This window comes from Rhinoraja longicauda, chromosome 10 (genome assembly GCF_053455715.1).
Source record: "Rhinoraja longicauda isolate Sanriku21f chromosome 10, sRhiLon1.1, whole genome shotgun sequence".
Classification (NCBI taxonomy): Eukaryota; Metazoa; Chordata; class Chondrichthyes; order Rajiformes; family Arhynchobatidae; genus Rhinoraja; species Rhinoraja longicauda.
Window position 1 is genome coordinate 37,849,241 of NC_135962.1, and position 24,937 is coordinate 37,874,177.

At 40.9% G+C, this 24,937-nt stretch overlaps 1 protein-coding gene across 2 annotated transcripts in view; it reads right to left on the reverse strand.

Annotated features, from left to right (window-relative positions):
- Nucleotides 1-1,208: 1,208 nt before the first annotated feature.
- The window catches only part of gpr137c (G protein-coupled receptor 137c), a 34,597-nt gene continuing 10,868 nt past the window's right edge, over nt 1,209-24,937 (reverse strand). Inside the window, exons 2-7 of one of the 2 annotated variants that reach the window (XM_078406688.1) lie at nt 23,032-23,081; nt 22,375-22,603; nt 18,823-18,972; nt 17,606-17,731; nt 14,564-14,688; nt 1,209-1,822 (exon numbers count right to left, since the gene is read on the reverse strand). In XM_078406688.1, coding sequence (XP_078262814.1) covers nt 1,816-1,822; nt 14,564-14,688; nt 17,606-17,731; nt 18,823-18,972; nt 22,375-22,603; nt 23,032-23,081 — 687 coding nt within the window. In that variant the 3' untranslated portion in view covers nt 1,209-1,815. Of the gene's footprint in view, nt 4,563-14,563; nt 14,689-17,605; nt 17,732-18,822; nt 18,973-22,374; nt 22,604-23,031; nt 23,082-24,937 lie in introns of both variants that reach the window. The other variant, XM_078406687.1, reaches the window with a different exon arrangement.

Consider the following 24,937-nt stretch of genomic DNA (forward strand, 5'->3'; position numbering starts at 1 on the left):
TTTATGGGGGTGCATGTTAACTTTATGGGGGTGCATGTTAACTTTCAACAAAATTCCATGCCTACATTGGAATAGTATTGGTAGATGTGAATCTCGCTGGAATTTAGAAGATTGAGGGGGGATCTTATAGAAACTTACAACATTCTTAAGGGGTTGGACAGGCTAGATGCGGGAAGATTGTTCCCGATGTTGGGGAAGTCCAGAACAAGGGGTCACAGTTTAAGGATAAGGGGGAAGTCTTTTAGGACTGAAATGAGAACTTTTTTTTCACACAGAGAGTGGTGAATCTATGGAATTCTCTGCCACAGAAGGTAGTTGAGGCCAGTTCATTGGCTATATTTAAGAGGGAGTTAGATGTGGCCCTTGTGGCTAAAGGGATCAGGGGGTATGGAGAGAAGGCAGGTACGGGATACTGAGTTGGATGATCAGCCATGATCATATTGAATGGCGGTGCAGGCTCGAAGGGCCGAATGGCCTACTCCTGCACCTGCACCTATTTTCTATGTTTCTATGTCTATGTATTTTTAGATAGAGCCAGAATGATCAGGGCAGGCTGAATAGCCTCCTTGTTTTATAACCACTGACACCTGAATGACTTGATCTTTTTAAGCATTAAAAATGTATTATGTGTACAAGTTGCTCTTTTTAAAAAATCGGCAGGTCAATTTATATTTGTCAGCAACAGAATTTTGTTACATCTCAGATACAGGCCCTTTGACCCAACTCTTCCATGCTGACCAAGATGCCCCATTCAAAGCTAACCCCATCTAACCACATTTGACCCATATCCCTCTAAACCTTTCCGATCCATGTACCTGCCCACATGTCTTTTAAATGTTGTTATTGTACTTGTTTCAACTACATCCTCCAGCAGCTTGTTCAGTATAACCACCAACCTGTGTAAAACCTGAGGGGCTAGGTTTAAAGGATATATGCAGGGCAAGTTTCTTCAAGAAAGTGACAGGTGCCTGGAATGCACTGCTGGGGATGGTGGTGGAGGCAGATTGCATTTAAGATGTTTTTGAATAGGCATGTGGATATGTAGCAAATGGAGGGATATGGATCACATGGAGGCAGGAGATTAGTTTAACTTGGCTTCATGTTTGGCACAGACGTTACAGGCCAGAGGGCCTGTTCCTGTGTTGTTCAATGTAATCCGAGACAAATTATCTTGACGTTTGTAAAACTCAACCAAACATCAGCACTTTACGAATGCCATAAAACATTTATTTAAATATGATAGTGCTTGTTACAATTTTTAAATAGTTAGTCCATTACATTCATTGGCCACAATAAAATAAAGCCTTGAATAGCTTTATAGTTAACAGAAATGGTAATTTTATAGTCAGATTATTAACGGTACAACATCAAGAGGTCCACATTGACAAACTTTGTGGGTTTAAAGATCACATTTAAAGTTTAATGACTAATTCAATTTTGAAATGTTACGAACAGAAAAGTCACTGAAAATATTTAAGAAAAAATAATTTACACATTTTTTCAAAGAAAAAGAATGCATTGTTCTATATTGAAATGTTCACTTATGCTACTTATTCAAATTTGAAGATAAAAGCACAGTACATCAGGTTTAAGTTGAAGTGTTTTAGCTTGCTACATGGTCTTAAATAGAATATACCCTTCAGGACAGAATGGTTCAGATCAGAAAGTCAACAGAGCTTCAACTAAGCCGATTACTTACAAATCACAAACAAGCCGAGTTGGGTAGCATGAATTTGTCCAGATCCTGGTCCACGGAAGATGACTTCATGTGATAAGTATTTGATCCTCTGATGGATTGCCGGTTAGATAATTCACTCAAGGACTAGATGGGAAATACAATTAGAATGAGGTCTTGGTTCATTAAGAACACCACGCTGAAAGACTCTACAAATTAGTAGGAGCAATACAAAATGTTCAGGTCTAAACAAATTAACATTTTTGACGCAAGATGTGAAATTTCATTCATAACCATTCAAATTTTAGCTATAGCATTTGAATCCACACATAGGATCAAAGTTTCTAAATAAACCATATTTTTACATCGTTAATCTTGACCCGTTTATGCAGCAGGTTTAAATTCTGCAGAACTTTAAGATCGAGAAACATTACCTGCAAGATATAAATGGCAGCTGTGCATCAGTAATAACAAGCATTAAAAAATTTGATCACTGAATGGTTAGATTTTTACTGAAGGGCATGACACAAGTCTTTTCAAGCAGTCCTCCTTGACCAATCCTGTCATTTTCCCATGGGCACTTAGACAAAGCATTAATGACATTAATAACATGATAACCCTGAATTATAATTCCCTGCCCCTCTATTCTCTTGAACACTCTTGCATCTCCCTAGAACAGATTTTGGTCACTAAACAACTAAGGAAGCATCTGAAGAAACAGAAAATCTCATTGTGAATACTGAACAGAGGTTCTTCAGAGGACATCCGTTGTTAAGATGCTCCCATATGGTTTAAGCAAGCATTCTAAAAATCAGGATGACAATACTTAAAATAAAAGTGATTCAGTAATTAGTACTTTCCCCACAACAAGAAACTTCTTTATCACACATTCATATGCAATGAATTCACATAGTACCATGGGGCACACATTTAAAATAGTTTCTATACCAAATGTTGGGCTAGACTAAAGCACATCTGAGGGCCAACACAGAAGCAAACATTACAAAACTAAAGTTATTCCTGAACTTTTTGTCGCAATGCCACTCTGTTGCCCTCCTCCAAACAAAAATATCTTATAGCTCTTTTGAGGCACCACAAATTAAAAATGACAGCCAATCAGGTATAATCTGAATGAGACCAAACTGCGACAATCATATTTAATGTACCAAATATATAAGATCAGGACAAAATACTGTTGGGAATTTTAAGTGACTTTACCTATAACAGTCCAATCCTGAACAGATGCACACACAGCCCCAACTGTTTGGCTCAGGAATGTTTGGCTCGGAAATGATTAATTCTGCTAATATTAGAAATCACAATCTCCAGCGGCAAAGCTTCATTTAAAACCTGTGAAATAGTGGTCAATAATTATGAAATTGCACAAGTGAGGATTTAAAAGGCCGTTCAATAGATATTTATTGTTGCTGAAGTATTCTGTTAAAGACCCATGACATACATGTAGCTTCTAACAATGACAACATATAAAAAAAGCACATTCAAAACCTAACATTTTTAATAACCAATAATTTTACATTCTTTTAATGAAATTTAAACCTGCACTATTTTAACTAACAACAAAACAAAAATGTGTAAACGTATCGAATAAAAGTTGTACCTGATATGTTCAAAGTCCTTTTTAAATGTGTGCCCTACAATAGTTGTGTAGTGTAGTTAAATATCTGGTTGTTTCTCAGAAAGGTCAAGTGGGTACAAAACATGCTGATGTACACGTTACATGTTTGAAATCACATCACAGACAATTCAGGAAACCATTGCATCCTTGTTTGAAGAAACCAGCCCTCAAGAACAAAGAACCCCCAGATAACCAAATGAGTACATTGGTAATGAGATTTTACTTCACTAAAATAAACATGCAGCTCTACTATATCAAAATAGTTTCATAAGATAGTACTAACAACTTTAGGCTATGGGAGTAGATTGTAATATTATTACATTGACAGCTGTCAGGTATATTTGTCAATGATAGCTTTAGCCCATTATGTAAGATTTCAAAATGTTAAATAGTAAAACATTATAATCATACATTGCATTCAACCTTTTAGTTAGTTACTTAAGCAAAATTCATTAAATGCATAAATTGGTAACAACCAAATACTTATCAATATTGTATTGCCGTGACCAGAAGGATAGAAGACAAAATGAAAATTATGTCGAGAATACCTTACATATATGCATTACAGCATTAGTGCATTTTAAACCGCCTCTTTTGGTTAGCTTAAAATGGCAGGTTTGGAAATTAACTCTCGCTTTAAGCATACAATAAAACACAAATTTGATAATGATCAACTCAATTTGAAAATAATTACCTCTGCCTGGCCCAGTTTAATCAAATAAAATGTTCTCAACAAAAAAACATAGCATATTGATAATGGCATGATGATATATCATTCCAAGATTCAGTTTAGATTACCAGTGCAGGTTAAAAAGTGCAATATGCAGTCCAACCTACTACAGTCAAAGCAAGCTGCAATGGTGCCGGACATTTTTTAATGCTTCTTACAGTCAGTGATGCAGTTCTGAAGTTTCAAAAGATGCATTTTTTTTTCTTTCAGTGCCTGATACTGAATGTTGTCAACAATTCTTTCACATTGAGATAAGAGGTCAGTCGTGATGCAAACTGACATGTAAACATTTCCACAAAACTGCAATTGCAGATTCCCACTAGTTCTGGGGTGTCGAGTAACAGTTTTGTGGCGTTGAATAATAGTTGTGGTGGTGATTGTTTTGGATGTTGCCATATGCGAAGAGAAGTGGTGCTGTAGCTGTTGGAGGTCCGTTCAGCAAATGGGAGACTACATTGTAATTGCTATTCCTATGAATTGTTCCATACCAACCGGGACCTTGTGGTGTTGTGGACAGGATGCTTTAAAAACAAAACACAGGAAAGAAAAGGAAAAGGGATTTTTAGTCTAAGTAAATGAAAACAATTTTAGATGGTAACATTTATGATCCCCTCTTTGTTCCTTTCCCCGTGTTCTCCTGGCAGGCAGACCGGCAACTTGTTCCAAGCACCTGCTTATTGTTGCAACAAGCACGTATTTCTCCCATGACATTTTTCCTTGGGAGGTGATGGTGGAGGAAGGAGGAAGAAAGAGAAACTCTTCACTCTCTTTAATCCTATGGAAAACTTCCAGCAACTTTGACCACAAGCAACCTCAGAAGTTCATGCAGGCAATTCACATGGTTAAACCATGTATTCCTGCTGTGTTTTGTGTTAGTCAAGAGGCGATGGGTGAAGACTGTGCATTAGACCACAATTTATTTGGACATCAATGATGGAGAGCTCAAGTTTCAAACACCACTTCAGATTGGGCTCACAAAATAAATTGGCAACTGAGGTGCATGCTTCTTACACAATTTTATATCCTGCCTCAATTCATAGAATTTGATAGAACATACAACAGGACCTCACAGGAACAGGCCCTTTGGCTCACAATGTCTGTGCTGAACATGATGCCAAGATAAACTAATCCCATTTGCCTGCACATGATCCCTCCATTCCTTGCATATCCATGTACCTATCTATTAGAATCTTAAATGCCACTATCCTATCTGCTTCCACCACCACCCCTGGCAGCGTGTTCCAGGTACCCACCACCCTTTGTGTAAAAACAAACTTGCCCTGCATATCTCCTTTACATTTGCCCCCATCACCATATGACTGTGCCCTCTTGCCTTTGACCCGAGGAAAAAGGTTCTGATCGTCTATCCTCACAATGCCACTCACTAATTTAAAAATAAGTTCAATCAGGTCTCCTCTCATCCTCCAAGAGAAAGTAATCCAAGTCGCTTCTACTCTCTTTAAGTAGAATACCCTCTAATCCAGGCAGCATTCTGGTAAACCTCTTCTGCACCCTCTCCAAAACCTCCACGTCATTCCTGTAATGGCATGACTGGAACTGCACGCAATACTAAATGCAGCCTAACCAAAATCCTAGAAAGCTGCATCATGACTTCCAGACTCTTCTACTCAATGCCCCAACCAATGAAGGTAAGCAGACCATATACCTTCTTTAACACTTTATCTACATGCCTTGCCATTTCCAGGGAGTTATGGAGCTGGAGCCCAAGATCCCTCTGCGCATCAATGCTGTAAAGGGTCTTAACATCAATTGTATATTTCCCTCTTACATTCAACCTCCAAAATGAAATACATCTAGCTCAGATTAAATCCCATCTGTCATTTCTCTGGCTGGCCGACACCCTCACCAACTGCAGCTCCAGCAACCCGGGTGTCCTCTGCAAACTTAATAATTGACCTATCTATATTTATTTCCAAGTTATTTGCATATACAGTGCCCTCCATAATGTTTGGGACAAAAACCCATCATTTATTTATTTGCCTCTGTACTCCACAATTTGAGATTTGTAATAGAAAAATCACATGTGGTTAAAGTGCACATTGTCAGATTGTATTAATTTTTATTTCGCCATGTAGAATTTACAGCTGTGTTTGTACATAGTCCCCCCATTTCAGTGCACCATAATGTTTGGAACACATGGCTTTACAGGCGTTTGTAATTGCTAAGGTGTTTAATTGCCTCCTTAATGCAGGTATAAGAGAGCGCTCAGCACCTAGTCTTTCCTCCAGTCTTTCCATCACCTTTGGAAACTTTTATTGCTGTTTATCAACATGAGGATCAAAGTTGTGCCAATGAAAGCCCACAAAGCCATTGTGAGACTGAGAAACAAGAATAAAACTGTTAGAGACATCAGCCTAACCGTAGGCTTACCAAAATCAACTGTTTGGAACATTAAGAAGAAAGAGAGCACTGTTGAGCTTACTAATCACAAAGGGACTGGCAGGCCAAGGAAGACCTCCACAGCTGATGACAGAAAAATTCTCTCTATAATAGAGAAAAATCCCCAAACACCTGTCCGACAGATCAGAAACACTTTTCAGGAGTCAGGTGTAGATTTGTCAATGACCACTGTCCGCAGAAGACTTCATGAACAGAAATACAGAGGCTACACAACAAGATGCAAACCACTGGTTAGCTGCAAAAATAGGATGACCAGATTACAGTTTGCCAAGACGTACTTAAAAGAGCAACCACAGTTCTGAAAAAAGGTCTTGTGGACAGATGAGAGGAAGATAACTTACATCAGGGTGATGGCAAGAGCAAAGTATGGAGGAGAGAAGGAGCTGCCCAAGCTCCAAAGCATACCACGTCACCTGTGAAACACGGTGGTGTTGGGTGTTGTGGTGTTGGGTGTTATGGCCTGGGCATGTATGGCTGCTGAAGGTACTGGCTCACTTATCTTCATTGATGATACAACTGCTGATGGTAGTAGCAGAATGAATTCTGAAGTGTATAGACGCATCCTATCTGCTCAAGTTCAAACAAATGCTTCAAAACTCATTGGCCGTCGGTTCATTGTACAGCAAGACAATGATCCCAAACATACCGCTGAAGCAACAAAGGAGTTTTTCAAAGATTGAAAAATGGTCAATTCTTGAGTGGCCATGTCAATCAACCAATCTGAACCCAATTGAGCATGCCTTTTATATGCTGAAAAATGAAGGGTAGTAGCCCCCAAAACAAGCACAAGGTAAAGATGGCTGCAATAAAGGCATGGCAGAGCATCACCATAGAAGACACCCAGCAACTGGTGATGTCCATGAATTGCAGACTTCAAGCAGTCATTGCATGCAAAGGATATGCAACAACATACTAAACATGACTACTTTAATTTACATAACATTGCTGTGTCCCAAACATTATGGTGCCCTGAAATTGTGGGGGGGGGGACGGGGGACGGGGGGACTATGTATAAACACTGCTGTAATTTCTACATGGTGAAACCAAAATATGTGAAAATGGCCTTTCTTAAAATCTGACAATGTGCACTTTAACCACGTGATTTTTTTCTATTACAAATCTCAAATTGTGGAGTACAGAGGCAAATAAATAAACGATGGGTCTTTGGCCCAAACATTATGGAGGGCACTGTATATCACACAGAGGTCCCAGCACAGATCCCTGCGTAACTCCACTGGTCACAGACCTCCAGCCTGAATAATGCTTTTCCATCACAACCCTTTGCCTTCTATTAGTAAGCCAGTTTTTGGAGGCTAACATCTCATGATACACAAAATCTTTCTTCAATGCTATTTCTTGCTCCAGATTTACAGTGCTCTAATTTTCTAAATTGCAACTGGCTATGAAATTCTTATGGCATCCTATCCAAGAGTTGACACTTTGGTTACAAAAACATTTTCGGCAGGTCTGATCAAGCAGGTGGTGAGCAGACTAATTGGTAGCTACCTACTCTCCAGTGCCCAAGGTACTGACGGAAATTGAATCTCAACTGATAGCCCTGCTGAAAGGAATTACTGTGTGGACTTGTGGGGGCTGGTGGGGTGAAATATTTTCTAATTTAAAAATGAAATCTCAGGCGTTCAGTTGCGTTTCTGAAGAATTGGACCACTCTTCAGGTCACCATATTAGAGATAAATATACTTTGTCATAGTGCTTTAACAGCATGGAAACAGGCCTTTCAACCCACCTTGTCCATATCAACCAAATAAGCATACAGGCTCGACCCATTTGCCTGCAGTTGGCCTTTGCCTCTAAACTCTTCCTCTCCAAACATCTATTCAATTGTCTTTATAAAGTTTTAATTGTATCCACTTCCATAGCTTCCTCTGGAAGCTAATTCCAGATACAGACTGCCCTCCGAGTGAAAAGTTTGCCAGAGGTCCCTCTTAAATCTCACCCCTCTCACCTTAAGAGTCTATTTTTCAAAGAATCTTTTACCCTGGGGAAAAAAGACTGAACATTCACTTTATCCATGTCTCTTCATGCCAGACTAGTTTGTATGGATACTTCCCATTCCTCCATCAATATAACCAGATCGTTAGAGTGCATACAACCTTCTCTTTGATGTTAATGTTCCTGGAGTCAGCAGTTAATTTTCAGCCTTGTCAAAAATGTTCCTCAGCACCATTGACCTTCTTAACGTTCATTTATAAAACTCTCACAATTGAAGGAATACCAATGAAGAATTGGACCACTCTTCAGGTCACCATATTAGAGAAGTATTTTTTAGATTCATGCTTTGGCTCTGAGCAGTTTTGCTGGGGTTGACAAATGGGCAACCAAGTCCAGGTGGGCTTGCGTTGAACTATGTTGAGATGTCACATAGGGGAAAGCCTGGACCTCAGCTGCCATTCCATCAGCCCAGCACCTTAATCAGCTGGCAGGTAATTTTCTTCCGTCACCGTGTTTTTGCAATAGGCATCAGGAAATCTCACCAATTTAATAGAACACAGGGTAATGCGAGCAACTGATTGCATCATCCGCACCAGAAAATCAATAGAATGAAATAGGAAAAAGAGTCAGCCAGCCACACTCATACAAAGGAGAGCATTGCCTCAAATAGCTGAGTATCTAACCAGTCTGAAGAAGGGTCTCGATTAAATGTCCTTTTGAGCATCTTCCCTTCACGGCTCGCAATCCAATGATAGGAACATTGAATTCTCCAATTTCAAGTGTCAACATACATTTCTCCCATCTCCCAGTCATTCTGCTTCCTTCCCCTCTGTACACCTCCCATCCTCAATCTCATTCTTTAATTCCCCTCTTTCTGTTCCCACCCAAATCCCTCTCTCCAGCTTTATGTTTCTCTCTTCATCTTCTCTCCCATCAGACACCGTTTGTGGCCTTTTCATCTCTAGCCTTTATTACTTACTCCAACTATCTGCCAAATCAACTCAAACCCCCACCTCTATTCACCCATTGCCAGGTTTTGCCCCACCATCACTTCTCTTTTCTAGCTTTCTTCCCCCTACTGCATCAATCTGAAGGGTCCGGACCCAAAACGTCACCTTTCCATTCCCTCCGCAAATGCTGCAAACCCAGAGTTCCTCCAGCATTGTGTTTTGACAAGTATCTTCACCATGTTTAAATGGTTGAATCATGAACAGTATATTTGACATCTTCCAATTCAATTGACCACTTTGATATCCATGAGTTGAGGTGGTGGTGAAATACATTAGTTTGAATGAGGATCAAATCTTATTTTAATTTTAAAAAAATTAAAGTCAAAAACATCTCACAGGAAAATTTGAAATGGAGGTTCTCAAACAAGAAGTTAAACACATTGAATCTGAGGAGTTCATGTCAAAATTAAATATAGTGAGACTTGTGTCTTATCACAAAATTATCTGAGGGCGTAGAGGGGGAGTAGTCATTAACGGATTGTTGGAACATTGGGTGGGAGTGGAACTTAATGTTTGCTCAAACTCCTACAATTCACTTTCCCAAATAATTTAGGAAAAAAAACTGCAGATGCTGGTTTAAATCGAAGGGAGACACAAAATGCTGGAGCAACTCAGTAGGTCGACACAAAATGCTTGAGTAACTCAGTAGGTCGACACAAAATGCTTGAGTAACTCAGCGGGTCGACACAAAATGCTGGAGTAACTCAGCGGGTCAACACAAAATGCTGGAGTAACTCAGCGGGTCTCCAGAGATGCTGCCTGACCCGCTGAGTTACTCCAGCATTTTGGGTCTACCTTCCCAAATAATTTGTTTGAGCTATTTTGTTTATTGTGTAAGATCTTCAGAAAATGGCATAATTTTAGGCAAAAGAAAAATTGTCCTTGTAAACATGTGGTGATGATTCAGGTTGTGGTACCAATTAACCCATTTAGTTTTCTTGTTTTTAATCTTTGGGAATATAATTAGAGTGCGGCATTATAGCTGAAAATAGTGTGCATGTGAACAGGAAACAAACTGCAGCTTCCTATTTACATGTTTTGATCAGTCTGAAGAAAGGTCCTGACCCAAAACATCATCAATCCATGTCCTCCAAGGATGCTGCCTGACTCCGAGTTTCTCCAGCACTGTCTTATTTTGTGTAACCAACATCAGTATTTCCTCGTATCTTCGGGTTTTGTATCCACTGCACAGTGAAAGCAATTCAGCTCATTCAATAAATCCACTGGAAGATCACCAATTTGAAATAATTTAAATTTTGCATGTTAGTTTTGTAGCTAAGTGTTTAACCAGGGATTTAATAGGTCTAGAGACACGAGAAACTGAAGATGCTGGAATCACGAGCAAAACACCAAGTGCTGAAGGAGCTCAGCAGGTCAGGCAGCATCTGCGGAGAGAATGGACAGACGATGTTTCGGATTGGGACCTTTCTTCAAGTCTGGAGTATAGGGGGAATAACTGGTAGAGGGGGGATACAACACAAAAAAAAAGAGTTGTGGCAAGAGCCAGCAAGTGCAGGTAGATCCAGGTAAGGAGGGATTAATTGGCAAGCGAAGGGGAGAGACAAGTAAATATTATAGTCAAACTTATCCATGTTCATTACTTAAGTTCTCTGAAAACACAAGGAACTGCACATGCTGGTATTATTAAAAGTGCTGGAGTAACTCAGTGGGTCATGTAGCTTCTCTGGGATCATGGATAGGCAATGTTTTGGGACAGGACCCTTCTTCAGACATTGTGATAAGGAGGGGAAAGCTGAAAGAGGTGGCGGGAGGATAAAGTCTAGTAACTGATAGCTGGATGCAGGTGAGAGGGGGTTGATTGGCAGATGGTTGGATAAAGGTCAGAGATGAAAAGACTAAAAGTGGGGTGTAAAGGGACAAGGATAGAAAAGGTGTGAAATCTAGTTAGCTTACAAAGGCATAGGGGGCTCATTTTTATAATTTTAGTTTTAGAGATACAGCATAGAAACAGGCCCGTCGGCCCACCGAGTCTGCACTGACCAGTGATCCCCGCACATTAACACAATCCTACACACACTAGGGACAATTTACACATACCAAGCCAATTAACCTACAAACCTCTCTTTGGAGTGTGGGAGGAAGCCCAAGATCTCGGAGAAAACCCCATGGTCATGGGGAGAACATACAAACTCCGTACAGACAGCACCTGTAGTCGGGATTGAACCCTGGTCTCTACCGCTGCGCCACCATGCCGTATTTGATAAGGTGAACTAACAGAAGCAAATTTTACTATGCAGTGAAGATAACTGGAGATTCGGGGATGTGGTTTTAAAAGACAGGTCACAGGTGAAAAACAAATAGGGAAACGCAAGATGTGCCTACAGCATTATGGAAGACAAAAACAAGGATGAATTCACACAAGGGACTGTGGCGCGTGGGGAAGTCTGAGCATTTTGCTGTCATTCTGCGAGTCTCTACTACTGCCCACTTTTCTTGAGCTTCTCGCTGCAAGTCATGACGAACCCTACTGCAAGAGGTGGCTGTCTCTGCCTTACTCATTCCAGTTTATCTCTTGTCACTATCTGAGATAAACTGAAACCAGCAGTGTCAGGTTGAAACAACCATTAGCCTGCTGCATGCACCATTGTGGGAGGAAAATGACTTTTAGCACAAGGTAGCAACGTCGGCAGTTTAACTGAGGAGCAAGAGGCAAGCCATTACCATTTGAACAAAGCGTCTGAATCTCTACTCTTCTTCCATCTTTGACTCAATACAACTGGCTCACAAATATAACAAAATGACTTTCCTCAGGCAGCGCATGATATTATAATGATTACCATGATATTATAATGATGACCTATTATTATGGTTATTAATTTAATGTATTCCTGATCATTATGTATTTATCACTCTAATAGTGTGGTAATGCACCTGTTAAGCCGCAGCAAGAAAGAATTTCATTGTTCCTTTGCCCATACACATGATAATTAAACACTCAAAACTAGCTTCTTCCCAGCAACCATCAGGCCCTTGAGCACTGTGCAACACCAACCACAGCAACCATGATATTCTATGTCTTTCAATGCTCTATGCACTTCAGGTTTTGTGCTAGTATTATAGTTATTAATTTTAATATGTTATTGCGTTAATGGGCCTGTTAAGCTGCAGCAAGAACCTCATTGTTCCATTGTCTTTACATATGACAATTAAACACCGACGGCTCTAACTGTGCAGTATCCCAACTCCCTTTTGATATCTATTCCAGGCAGTATTAGGAATATCAAGTGTTTTAATTTGCAATTCAACTTAATGCCACTGTAATGATAATAAATAAGTGATCACATTTGAGGAATAAGGCAAAAAAAAATAAAAAATCACAAGAACCGGTTTGTCTTTTTCTTTCAATTCACTTCTCTCAAAGTACAGCCCAACACAGACCAAGGCCACTTTCCCCTCTCACGCTGGCCACAAAATCTTTGAAGCACTTCCCTCTTGAAGGCGACTCCGGACTGTCAAAGCAGCCACAGCCAGGCATAAAAGCTTTTTTCCCCACGAGTGGTAGTTCTACTCAATAACCAAAGTCTGTAGTCTCTATTTTGCTCTGGTTTATTTTCACCCTCATGTTTAGACCGTAATGTTGTATCCTTATTGTTTTGACGTGGTTATGCTTTATTCTTAATTGTTAACTGTACATTCCTTGTATATGCACATACTTGGCCAATAAACTTATTCATTCATTCATATCAATTCATTCATTCATTCATTCATTCATTCATTCATATCAATTGCCAAATTTACATTGATCCAAGCCAAACTCTTCAGGCTAAAATGGTTCTTAATCAATTAACGATGCGCAAATGCTCTTTAATTACTGCAAGTGCTCCTGGTTTTGTGATTGGAAATAATAGGATCACTCTCAACTAGAACTCCAACATGAGATGCCAGGCCTGAAAGTGCATTGCTTTTTGGTTCCTTTGTAGAATTTCTCTTCTCCATATTAAATATGATTTTCCGTCATTTAAATTTTTTAAATTGGCCTCTGCAAGTGTGTCTTGTTACCAGTATGACCTTCCACATTCGACAAAACTGTGCAAAAAAATTCTATTTGATGCTCATTGCCGAGTCATTGCTCTGTACAGCATGGAAACAGGCTCTACCTACAGTCCATGCTGACTAAGGTGGCATACCTTGTCCCATTTGTCTGCATTTGGCTCATAGCCCTGCAAACCTTTCCTATCCATTTATATCTATCCAAATGTCTTTTAAAAGTAATTGTATCCACTTCTAAAGTGGATGGTATGTTGGCATTCATAGCGAGGGGATTTGAGTATAGGAGCAGGGAGGTTCTGCTGCAGTTGTACAGGGCCTCAGCCTTATATGCTCCAAATAAAAAAGTTGCAGCCTATCTAAACTCTCTCTAACTCAAATTCGCAAGCCTTGGTAACAGTCTAGTGAATCTCTTCTGCACCCTTTCCAATGTAACAACATCCTTCCTGTAACTCCTTGGGTGTTTGCTTGAAGATGCTGCTTTAAGGATAATACATTAAACTTGGGATCAGTAATTAATTACGAGTCAGTAACAGGAAGCAAAAAGCAGGTTTAATTTTAAACCGACAATCAGTCACAAGAATTTTAATCGAACATTGTAGATACTGTCCTGACATTCAGAGGATAGGATTTAATTATACTACTTGTCTCTGAAGCAATTTTGGCAATTAATTTAAAAAGTTCACTGCAAATTTTAAATGATGATCAAACAATCCTTAAAGAATAACCTGTTCAAACTAGCTTACGGCTTTGTTCTTGTCAACGTCTTCTGATGAAGGGGATATGATTTTTGCATATCACCGCGGGCTGGTTCTATCAATCTGTAGCTGGACTTGTTCACCACTTGGCAGAACCAAGCAAATCTGCAAACCTGAAGTGAAGATACTATAGGAAAGCAATGGCAATCTCTGGCCATATGAACCCCAAACAACGTGATAAAGTGTTTCCATATTAAGTTTTCTTACGATGGATTATTTCAATAAAGTAATAAATTGTTGCAATAACATGCTTTCAAGCTATCGCAGTCACTAGTATCTCATCAGCAATGCTCCTCAAAAGGTTACAACGACCACGCTGTCAGATCAAATGATACAAGATTTGGAGATTTCAATCTCCTAAATCTCACCCACCTTCCTCGATCTCCTCTGGAGCCACCACTTCTACTTAAATCATCGTCACTGTCATACCGCCTTGGATTATCGAAAAAATATGCTCTGGAACTGAAACTGTGACTGTTGATCATTCCACCTGACCCCTATAAAAGATAGGCATGCAACAGGTTCAAGAGAAAAGACTGTACACAAGTTAAGTCCATACAGGAGCTGCACAAACATATCAAATGCTAAAAGTACAGGCCTGTACAATGTACGCTTATGCTGTAGTGAGCATCAGATTAAATTTAGTTTCATAGAGTCATACAGTGTGGAAACAGGCCCTTCGGCCCAACCTGCCCACACCAACCAACATGTCCCATCTGCACTAGCCCCACCTACATGCATTTGGCCCATATCCCTCTAAACCTATCCTATCCATGTACCCATCTAAATGTTTCTTTAACGTTGCAATAGTACCTGCCTCAATTACCTCCTCTGGTAGCTCATTCCATACACCCACCACCCTTTCTAGGGAAAAGTTACCCCTCTGGTTCCTATTAAATCTTTCCCCCTCTTACCATAAACCTATGTCCTCTGGTTCTCGATTCCCCCTACTGTGGGCAAAAGACTGCGTCTACCCGATCTATTCCTCTCATGATTTTGTACACCTCTGTAAGATGCCCCTCAGCCTCTTGGGCTCCTAGGACTATCCTAACCTGCTGAACCTACCCCTATACCTCCCAACTTCTATACTTAATACTCTGACTGATGAAGGCCAAAGTGCCAAAAGCCCTTTTGACCATCCTATCTACCTGTGGTACCACTTTCAATGAACTATATACCTGCTCTCCTAGACCGCTCTGCGCTACAACACTCCCCAGAGCCCTACCATTCACTGTGTAGGTCCTGCCCATGTTAATCTTCTCAAAATGAATATTTAAAACTACTTTTGTTCTCTAATACAAGTGAGCCCCCCCGCCAATTAAAACAAACCGAACTTTAATAGCATGCCATTTCAATTACTTTGTAAAACTAATATCTTCTTCCCTCCAGCACTCCCTTCTCTCTCTCTCTCTCTCTCTCTCTCTCTCTCTCTCTCTCTCTCTCTCTCTCTCTCTCTCTCTCTCTCTCTCTCTCTCTCTCTCTCTCTCTCTCTCTCTCTCTCTCTCTCTCTCTCTCTCTCTCTCTCTCTCTCTCTCTCTCTCTCTCTCTCTCTCTCTCTCTCTCTCTCTCTCTCTCTCTCTCTCTCTCATGTGCAATTACCTCACTTGTGGATGGTGCACCATCAGCCACAGAGGGCAGTGGATAACACTCATAATCAAAATGGGAAAGTGGACTAAATGTGACCTTACTGAGTTACTGCAGAACAAGGAATAGCATAGTATCCTACTGCTCAGGTTTTAACATAATTTAATAGAGCACTATCAAATGAAAAGAAACTGATGAATCCACAGCGAAAACTCTGGATTGTTGATAAATATATATTTATCAGTGTGCTATTGTGTTAATGGGCCTGCTAAGTTGCAACAAGTAAGGATTTCATTGTTCCGTTGCTGGTATGTATGACAATTAAACACTCTTGACACACAAAAGGAGGCACAGTAATACAGCTGGTGGAGCTGCAGCACCAGAGACCAAGATCGATCCGGACCCCGTGTGCTGTCTGCACACTCTCCCTGTGACTGAGGCTTTCATCCGGGCATTCCGGTTGCCTCCCATAATCCTAAAGATGTGTGGATATGTAGGTTAATAGGCCTCTGTAAAATTGTCCCAAGTATGTAGGGAGAGGATGCAATGGTGGGATAACATAGGAATTACGTGGATGGGCGATCGATGGTCAGTGTCGACTCAGTGGGCTGAAGGGCCTGTTTCCACATTGTACCTCTGAACTAAATTAAACTTAAAACAACCAAAACAAAAAAAAAGGAAAGGAATGAGACACAGATGAGCATTAATTAAACTTGATAAGGGATATCAAAGCTGAGAGCAGAAATCTGAAATGAAGATGGTAAAGGAGAATTCAAGTTCACTAATGGGTAATGGGGACAAAAGTCCAGTGGATAACATGCAAATGGTGGATTTGTTAAATGAACAGTTTGTATCTTTTTGTTTTACAGTAGAACAAAATACTGGCTGTGTAAAGGAAACATGAAAGAGCCAAGGCTATCGAGAAGGATGGGGGAGATAGCAAGAACAAAGTAGATGTATTCAGTGGCAAAAACATTGGCAAAGGCAAAGCCAAATCCTTAGTCATCAGTACCTGTGTCCATTCAAGATACAACTATCAGAATTTTTACTTTCCTTAGTTTTCTGCATTCAGGGATTGCATCATTGGACTGGAATATTTCACACGAGGGCAAAGTCAAATAATGACATGACTATCCATTGGTATCAACTGTACAGAAATAACTGGGATTGCTCAGAAGTGTGGCCGAGTATAGACAGGACAAATGTGCATAAGTCAGAGTGGATTAGTAATGGGCACACCATGTCAAATGAATTAGCTGTACTGGTGAATATCACTGGAACATAGGGGAGTATCGGCCGATGTTGGTTTACACAGATTTCTACAAGACATTTGACATTGCCCCACACAAGATTTTATATGGAGCAAGCACAGAGCATTAGATACTATGATCAAAACCCCCTTTGAGGCAAGAAGGGGGGTGGGGTGCAGTTCCCTGAATTGCAGAGTGAAACGTTCCTTAGGAATTTGCACTAGGAATTTGTTTTTTTTGTGCTACCTAGTAATCAATGTCCTTCCTTTGTGCAAGTTAGATAATGCAGTAAACTGTGCGGGTGGAATCACTTAAAAGTCAGTTAGAGAATCAGAGCTGGATAGCACAGAAATAGGCTCTTCAGCCCACCTCACGGGATGCAAAGCAGCCCTGACCTTGAATAGCAGAAAGTGCTTGAGGAGCGAACTCAACTCCCTTTTCCATCTAGATCGGTTCTAATAATCCATGATGGGAAAATACCAATGTTAGCTTTTCACATGAAAATAACAGAACCCGAGGCAGTGGCAGGTCAATGGAAAAACATTCTCACAAGAGGATCGGTTAAAAAAACAAATCATACCAGATTTTGATTTGGTCTCTGCACTCTGAAAAAAAACACCACCAAACTTGTAGGCAAGAGCTCCCACAGGAAAAGAATGATTCCAAATGCCACATATGCTTGGTCACTGACTTTTTCAACATCAGCCTGTAAAGTAAACATTAACGCAGTTTAGTACAATTGGAAATTATTCACAGGCAAAGTCCATGAGGAAATCCAGAAAAGCCGATGAAAACAAAATCAATTGACATTTTAATTCTCACTAGTTCTGCAAAAGGGTAAAGCAACATATAATTCCATTCCAAGATTGAAGAGTTGCAAATTGTGAAGCTGGAGGAAGGAATGTAGGTGGAAGGAGAGGTGGGGGGAACTAGGTGCAAGTCCAGCTGGGGCACAGGGGTGGGAGAGGGGTTGCAGGGAAGTAAATTCACTGTTAATACTATTGGGTTGTACACCATCTGAGCAGAATACGAGTTGCTGTTCATCCAGTTCATACCATTGGGTTGCAAGGGCTTCACTACAATTTTAGGCAACTACAAGTCCTCTTCCCCCTCCCTTTCCATCCATCTACGTTCCTTCCACTAGCTTCACAATTCACAACTGTACATTTATTTTGTCTTACACCTTCTGTCTTTTCATCTGCCATTTGTCCAACCATCTGCCTCACCTGTTAGACTTTGTCCTGCCCTTCCTCTTTTGATATAGTTTGAAAGGACTTTGGTTCGTTTCCCCCCCCCCCCCACCCCCACCCCCCCCAGGTTGAAATGTCCAACACTAGAGGACATAGCTTTAAGGTGACAGGGGGAAAGTTTCATGGAGATCTATGGGGCAAACGTGTAAAAAAAAAAGATACAGAGGGGGATGGGGGGCTGGAATGCATTGCCAGGGGTGGTGGTGAAGGCCGATACTATAGTAGCATTTAAGAGGCTTTCAGATTGGCACATGAAGATGGGAGAAGAGGGATATGGATCATATGCGAGCAAATGAGATCAGTTCAGCTCAGCATCATGTTCAGCACGCAATTGTGGGCTGAAGGGCCCATTCCTGTGGTGTACTGTCCCATGTTCCATGTAATCAGTCTGAAGAAAGGCCCCTGACTCAAAACATCACCTACCCATGTTTTCCAAAATGCCTAATCAGCTGAGTTACTTCAACACTGTGTCTTTTAGAAAAAAGGCATAAAGCTATACCTCGTTCAAGTTTTCATTTTCAGCAAAAAATTACTTCAAGATGTTTACCTGATCAGAGACATTGTACCAGCCGTAGTTGAATGAGCTGGGTCTATTCTCCGGGGCCATGAAAACGACGACCAAGTTATAGGAAGCTCTGGAGATGTAAAGCAGGATCACAGCAGCACCCACAATCATGGCCTGACAAACAGATGTTCCCTGAAGGAGCAAAATAGATTTATTAATCATGCATTAAGAGATATTTGTCAAAAGTTCAACCACTACAGATTTTAGGTCATTGAAGGGCCAGAAAGAGATTGGGAATCTGATAAAAACAAATGTTGAACTACTCAGCTGGTCAGGCAGTAACTGTAGAGCGAGAGTAAGTTAATGAGAGGGGCAACACAGTAGCACAGATGGTAGAGCTGCTGCCTCAGTGTCAGAGACCCAGTTCACCAGGTGGCGCCACCAGCAGTGCCTGCCTCGCCAACAGTCTGTCTGCCCATTCTTCTTTTTGTTATTTTTAAGTAAGTGTTAAAAAGTATATCTTAGTGTTCCTTGGTTTGTTTTATGTGGGGGATTGGGAGGGGGGGTGGTTTGGAGAAACTTTTTCAACCTCTTACCTCGACGGAGATGCGATTCTTTTCTGTATCGTATCTCCGTCCGCACAGCGGCCTAATATTGTGGAGTTGGCGGCCTTTCCTGGAGACCCACGAGCGCTCCAAGCCACGGGACTTTAACACCGTGGAGCTTAAGATATCTTTGCCGGGGATCGAAGCTCCGACCACGGGGCCTGTGGACTTTAACATCGTGAAGCCCGCGGTCTCTGGTAAGAAGAGGCCAACTCGGGAGCCTCATGCCGCGGAGAGTGTTTCAACTGCCCCGACGCGGGAGTTTCGATCACCCTGCCAGGGGCTTCGATCATCGGCTGCGGGGGCTTAGATTGCCCCGACTGTGAATGGTTTGACTGCCCCGACCACGGGAGAACAAAGAGGAAGTAGATTGAATTTTATTGCCTTCCATCACAGTGAGGAATGTGGAATCCACTGTGGTGGATGTTTATATTACTTCTAAGTGGTTATGTGTCTTGTTGCTTTTCACATTAGTATGGTTGTATGGTAACTCAAATTTCAGTCCCTTAATTGGTACATGTGACAATAAACTGACCTTTAATCCTTGAACCCTGACCCCAGTATAGAGTTTGTATGTCTCCCTGTGACTACATGGGTTTCCTCCGAGTATTCTGGTTTCTTCCCACGTCCCAAAAGAGGTGCAGTTTGTAGGTTAATTGGTCTCCAAATTGCCCCTAGCGCGTAGGGAGTGGCTGGGGAAAAGGGATAACTTGAATTTGATGATCAGTGGGGACTTGGTGGGCTGAAGGACCTATCTCCACGCTGTCTGTAAACAAAAATAAGCATTTTAGATCAATGATTTTTCACTAGAACTAGAAAACAGGAGAGGAGATTGGATTAACAGTGTGGTTTGCTGACCTTCCTTCAGTAACTGGGCAGCTTTGATAACATGGGAAAAGGTGGTTATTCCAAACCTATTGAATCTCGTGAGCAGGAATATGCCCATCAGGAAGATAAGATTACCTTATATTGGAAATGCAAGAGGCCGAGGAAAGAAGAGTCAGAGGAGATTAGGATGGAGAAATATTATTACTGTAGATAGACACAAAAAGCTGGAGTAACTCAGGACAGGCAGCATCTCTGGAGAGAAGGAATGGGTGACATTTCGGGTCGAGACCCTAAATGGCCATCACATTTATACTTTGATGTCTGTCAATTCACTGGGACCTCTTCCCATGTAATGTACTAGATTTAATGTATGGAATGTAGTCACCGCTTACAACAGCGGAACCAAACGCTTTACAGAACATCTTTGTTCAAGCTGCAACACCAACTCTTGAACTTCAAGTGACCTGTTACTTTAATTCCTCAACCCACTCTGACCTCGCTCGGGTCTTTGGCAGTTCCAGTCAAGCCAATGCAAGCTCAAGGAACATTATCATCCACAGCGTGCTACAGCTGTTAGGAATCACTGTATCAAATAATTTCATGTACCCAATCTTTCTGGTCCATATCACCACTGGCCAGGTCTACTGCATGGTCATCAACATTATTTCAGTTCTCACTCCACAGATGCTGCTGGGCCTGCTGTATATTTTGAGCATTTTCATTTTCTTAAACTTTTTTCAGACACACAGCAAATAGAGTTCTGTAGCTCATTCGCAGCTTTTATAAAACATTCCTGCCATCTTCATTCATTTTATATTCTCACCATCTGCAGACAAGTTATTTGCAACTAACAAGCCTGTCCTATCTTTCATCTGCTGTATGAGTATTTGTAAGATGGTCTAAATTGGTGTTCATCCCACTGGTGACATTCCATTAGTTCTCTCCACCACCACCACCCCCGTCCCTTCTGCAACGTAAAACAGGCGCCTTCACCAATATTACCCAGTTCCAAATGAAGGACAATGATCTGAAAGTTTCCTTCTGCTCTCTCCACAGATGCTGCCCAACCTGTTGGTTATTGCCAACATTTGTGGTGTCTTTATTGAAACTTTCAGGTATTGATTAATAGTCTCGCAGTCAGAGTATAATTCATGGGAATTAAACACAGTGGAATTTGATACTGAACATTATTGTACATTTTCTTTAAATAACCCAAAAAAACTTAAAATCTTTATTAACCAGGATACCAAATAATATTGTTTACTCAGAGTCACAAGAAACTGCAGATGCTGGAATCTTGAACAATAGACAAAGTGCTAAAGGAATTCAGGCAGCATGAATCTGATTAAGGGTCCCGAGCTGAAACAACACCTGCCCGTTCACTCCCCAGATGTTTTGCTCAATGCTTTTTAATTATTGCCTGAACCAAGATTCTTTCAAGACTAATGTGATAGTCAGATTATTTGCAGGAATACCACCGACCATTCAGATATTGAAGCAGTATTCTGTTGAATCCGTCCAGCTGGAATAAGGTAAATTGGATTAAAAAATGTCCTGACCCAAAAAGTCACCTATCCATGTTCTCCAGACATGCTGCCTGACCCACTGTTACTCCAGCACTTTATGGCTTTATTAAAAAAAAAAAACAAGATTTGGAGTCCCGTGTGTCTTCAAAATGTCTGCTGCTATATCGATCCTAAGAGTAACCTGATCACCATTAAAATGGTACATTTCAAATCAAAGCTGGAAAGGTGCAATGGAGACACAATGTGCTTTGCTCAAGATTCCAGCTTCTGCAAAGTGCCGGAGGAACTCAATGGATCAGGCAGCATCCATGGAGTGAATGGAAAGATGACATTTTGGCTCGGGTCCCTTTCTCGGAGTGATTCAGTCTGATTCCATCAGTCTGAAGAAGGGTCCCGACCCAAAACTGTCCATTCCCTCCATGGAGCGAATGCTGGCCTACCAACTGAGTTTCTCCAGTGCTATGTAGAGGAAAAACATGTAAAGCAATCTGATTGAAAATCTAAACAGTTTTATTTTTAAAAAATTTAAAGCATTTAAAGTTTAGACTGGGACGCAGACAATTAGATGGTGATATTTTAAGTAAAATGTTTAAATGCATTTCAGTATGAAGAGGAAATAATACTCCAACTTTTACCTTTGATTCAAGGTAAACGTTTGCAGATGACATTTTTGCAATCTTGAAGATGCACACTGCTAACGAAATGGCGCAAAGCACAAAAAGGCTGTCATTGATAAGCACTCGAGCAAACACAGTCCACTTCAGCTGGTTTTCTGGCACATTTCCTTGGACGAGCACGGCACATGTGAAGTTCACCACCAGGAATAGAACACTAACGAACAGGAACGCCAGTCTTAATGGAATCCTGGAATCATTAAGAAATATTAGTTAGAGAATGCTCATTGTACTCACAGCAATAGTTTGAGTTAGTTTGAGTAAATATAATTTGCATTAGGGACATGTTGCTTTGTGCAGATTCTATTTCAGTAACCAAATTTAGAAAACAAGGTCACAAGGGTGTGTCGTGAATGAAGCTTTTAAAAAAAAAATAACCATCCTGTTGGAAAGCTTTATTGAGAATAGTGATTAGACTGCTCTGTTGTGTTACAAAATAAAACCCTGCCAAACATCCCTTTCGATGTATATTCAGCTACTTGCAACTATATGTTTTGAGTATTTAATCCATTCATGAAGTGACACAAAAAAAATCAACTTGCATAGAAAAATAAATGCTCCTTCCAAATGTTCTGAAACCTTACTGCAACTATTTCTAGAATAATATTTGTTACTTACTTGTATTTATTAAGTTCTGGAGAATATTTGGCTTTGGCTTTGAAAATAACCTGCAACACAAAATAAAAAGCACATTATGATAATGGAAGAAACATAATCAGGAAGTGCATTAAATAGCAGATAAACAAATAACCATTCACATAAAAGCAGATGATGCTCCTGATCATCTACTAAAGCTATTCATTGGGAGGGTGACTTTAAAATAGATTAGGAGGGCTGGCCAAAACCTTAGGGTGCAGATGGATACAGCATGAAAACAGGCCCTTCGACCCACTGAGTCCATGCCGATCATTGATCACCCATTTACACTCGTTCTATGTTATCCCATTTTCTCATCCACTCCCTACACCTTAGGGGCAGGTTTACTGAGGCTAATTAACCTACAAACCCCACGTCTTTAGGATATAGGAGGAAACCGGAGCACTTGGCGGAAGCCCAAGCGATCTAAGGGAGAACGTGCACACTCCACACAGACAGCACCCAAGGTTTGGATCGAACCTGGGTCTCCAGCACGGTGAGGCAGCAGCTCTACCAGCTACTGTGCCGCCCACTGGCTTTTTGAAGAGGGTGGCAAAAATAAGGCCAAGGTGTTGTTTACTTCAATGTCGAGAACTGGGAAAGATGTAATCATTCGTAAATTACTACAAAGTGTTTTAAAATATTTAAAAATAAAATTCAAATGAAACCAGCAGCATCATAACTAATCACACATCAGATTTCATTAATGCAACAGGTTAACTAATGATATGAATATATTTGGCTCACTTTGTTATTGCCAAATTTTAAATCCTAATCACCCGGAGACTGACCAGCAGCAGTGGGAAGTTTAAAAAAGAGCTTTAGTTTTGTTTAGAGATACAGCGCAGAAACAGGCCCTTTGGCATACAAAGTCTGCAACAAGCAGCAATCCCTGCACTTGCACTATCCTACACACACACTAGGGACAATTTACAATTATACCAAGCTAATTAACCTACAAATCTGTAGATCTTTGGAGTGTGGGAGGAAACCCATGCAGGCCAAAGGGAGAACGTAGAAACTCAATACAGACAAGCACTCGTAGTCAGAAACAAACTCAGGTCTCTGGTGCTGCAAGGCAGCAACTCAACCACTGAGCCACTGTTGGGAATAAATAGTGATGCAGTACTACATGATGTGTTGTAGCTGCATGATGTGGGAGCTGGTGGACTCCATTGAAGTGCCTCGTGACTACATCTGCAGCAAGTATTGGTTGCTCGACGAACTTGGGGTCAACATTGATGACCTGGAATCTGAGCTTCAGACACTGGGACACATCAGCGATGGGGTGAATTACCTGGATGCTGTATTTCGGGAGGCTGTCACACCTGTTAGAGTAAATACTTCCAACTTGGTCCATGGTCAGGAGAAAGAGGGCATGTCTGTGAGTGAGACAGGTCGGGGGATCCATGAGGTAGTCTTATAGGAGTCTCAGCCCTTGAGCTTGCCTAATAGGTCTGAGATTCTTACTCTCAGTCCAGACAACCGTGGGAGCCGTAGGAAGGATGAAAATCCTAACCATAGCACCATGGATCATGGAGTCATGAATTACTCTTCCAGGCAACCACTTCACCCACTTGTGATGATGATTTTTCACCTTTACCTTCTGATTCGACTCAACACTCCTTTCCTTTACTCTACTTCCGTCATGATATGCTTTTTGTTTCTCCTGTTTCTCTTCTACTGTTTGAGCCAAGTTTGGTTTCAACAGTGAAAACCTTGTTCTGGGTTTTCTTTTCAAGAATAGTTCAGCTGGTGTTTGACCAGTGGTGTGAGGTGTGTTTGGATATGTAATCAGAAAGTTAGCCAGTTTGTGAAACAAAGACAACTGTCTTTTCTTTGGATTTGGATCCAGTAGTTGTTTGACTAATGTACGCTTCTCAATTTG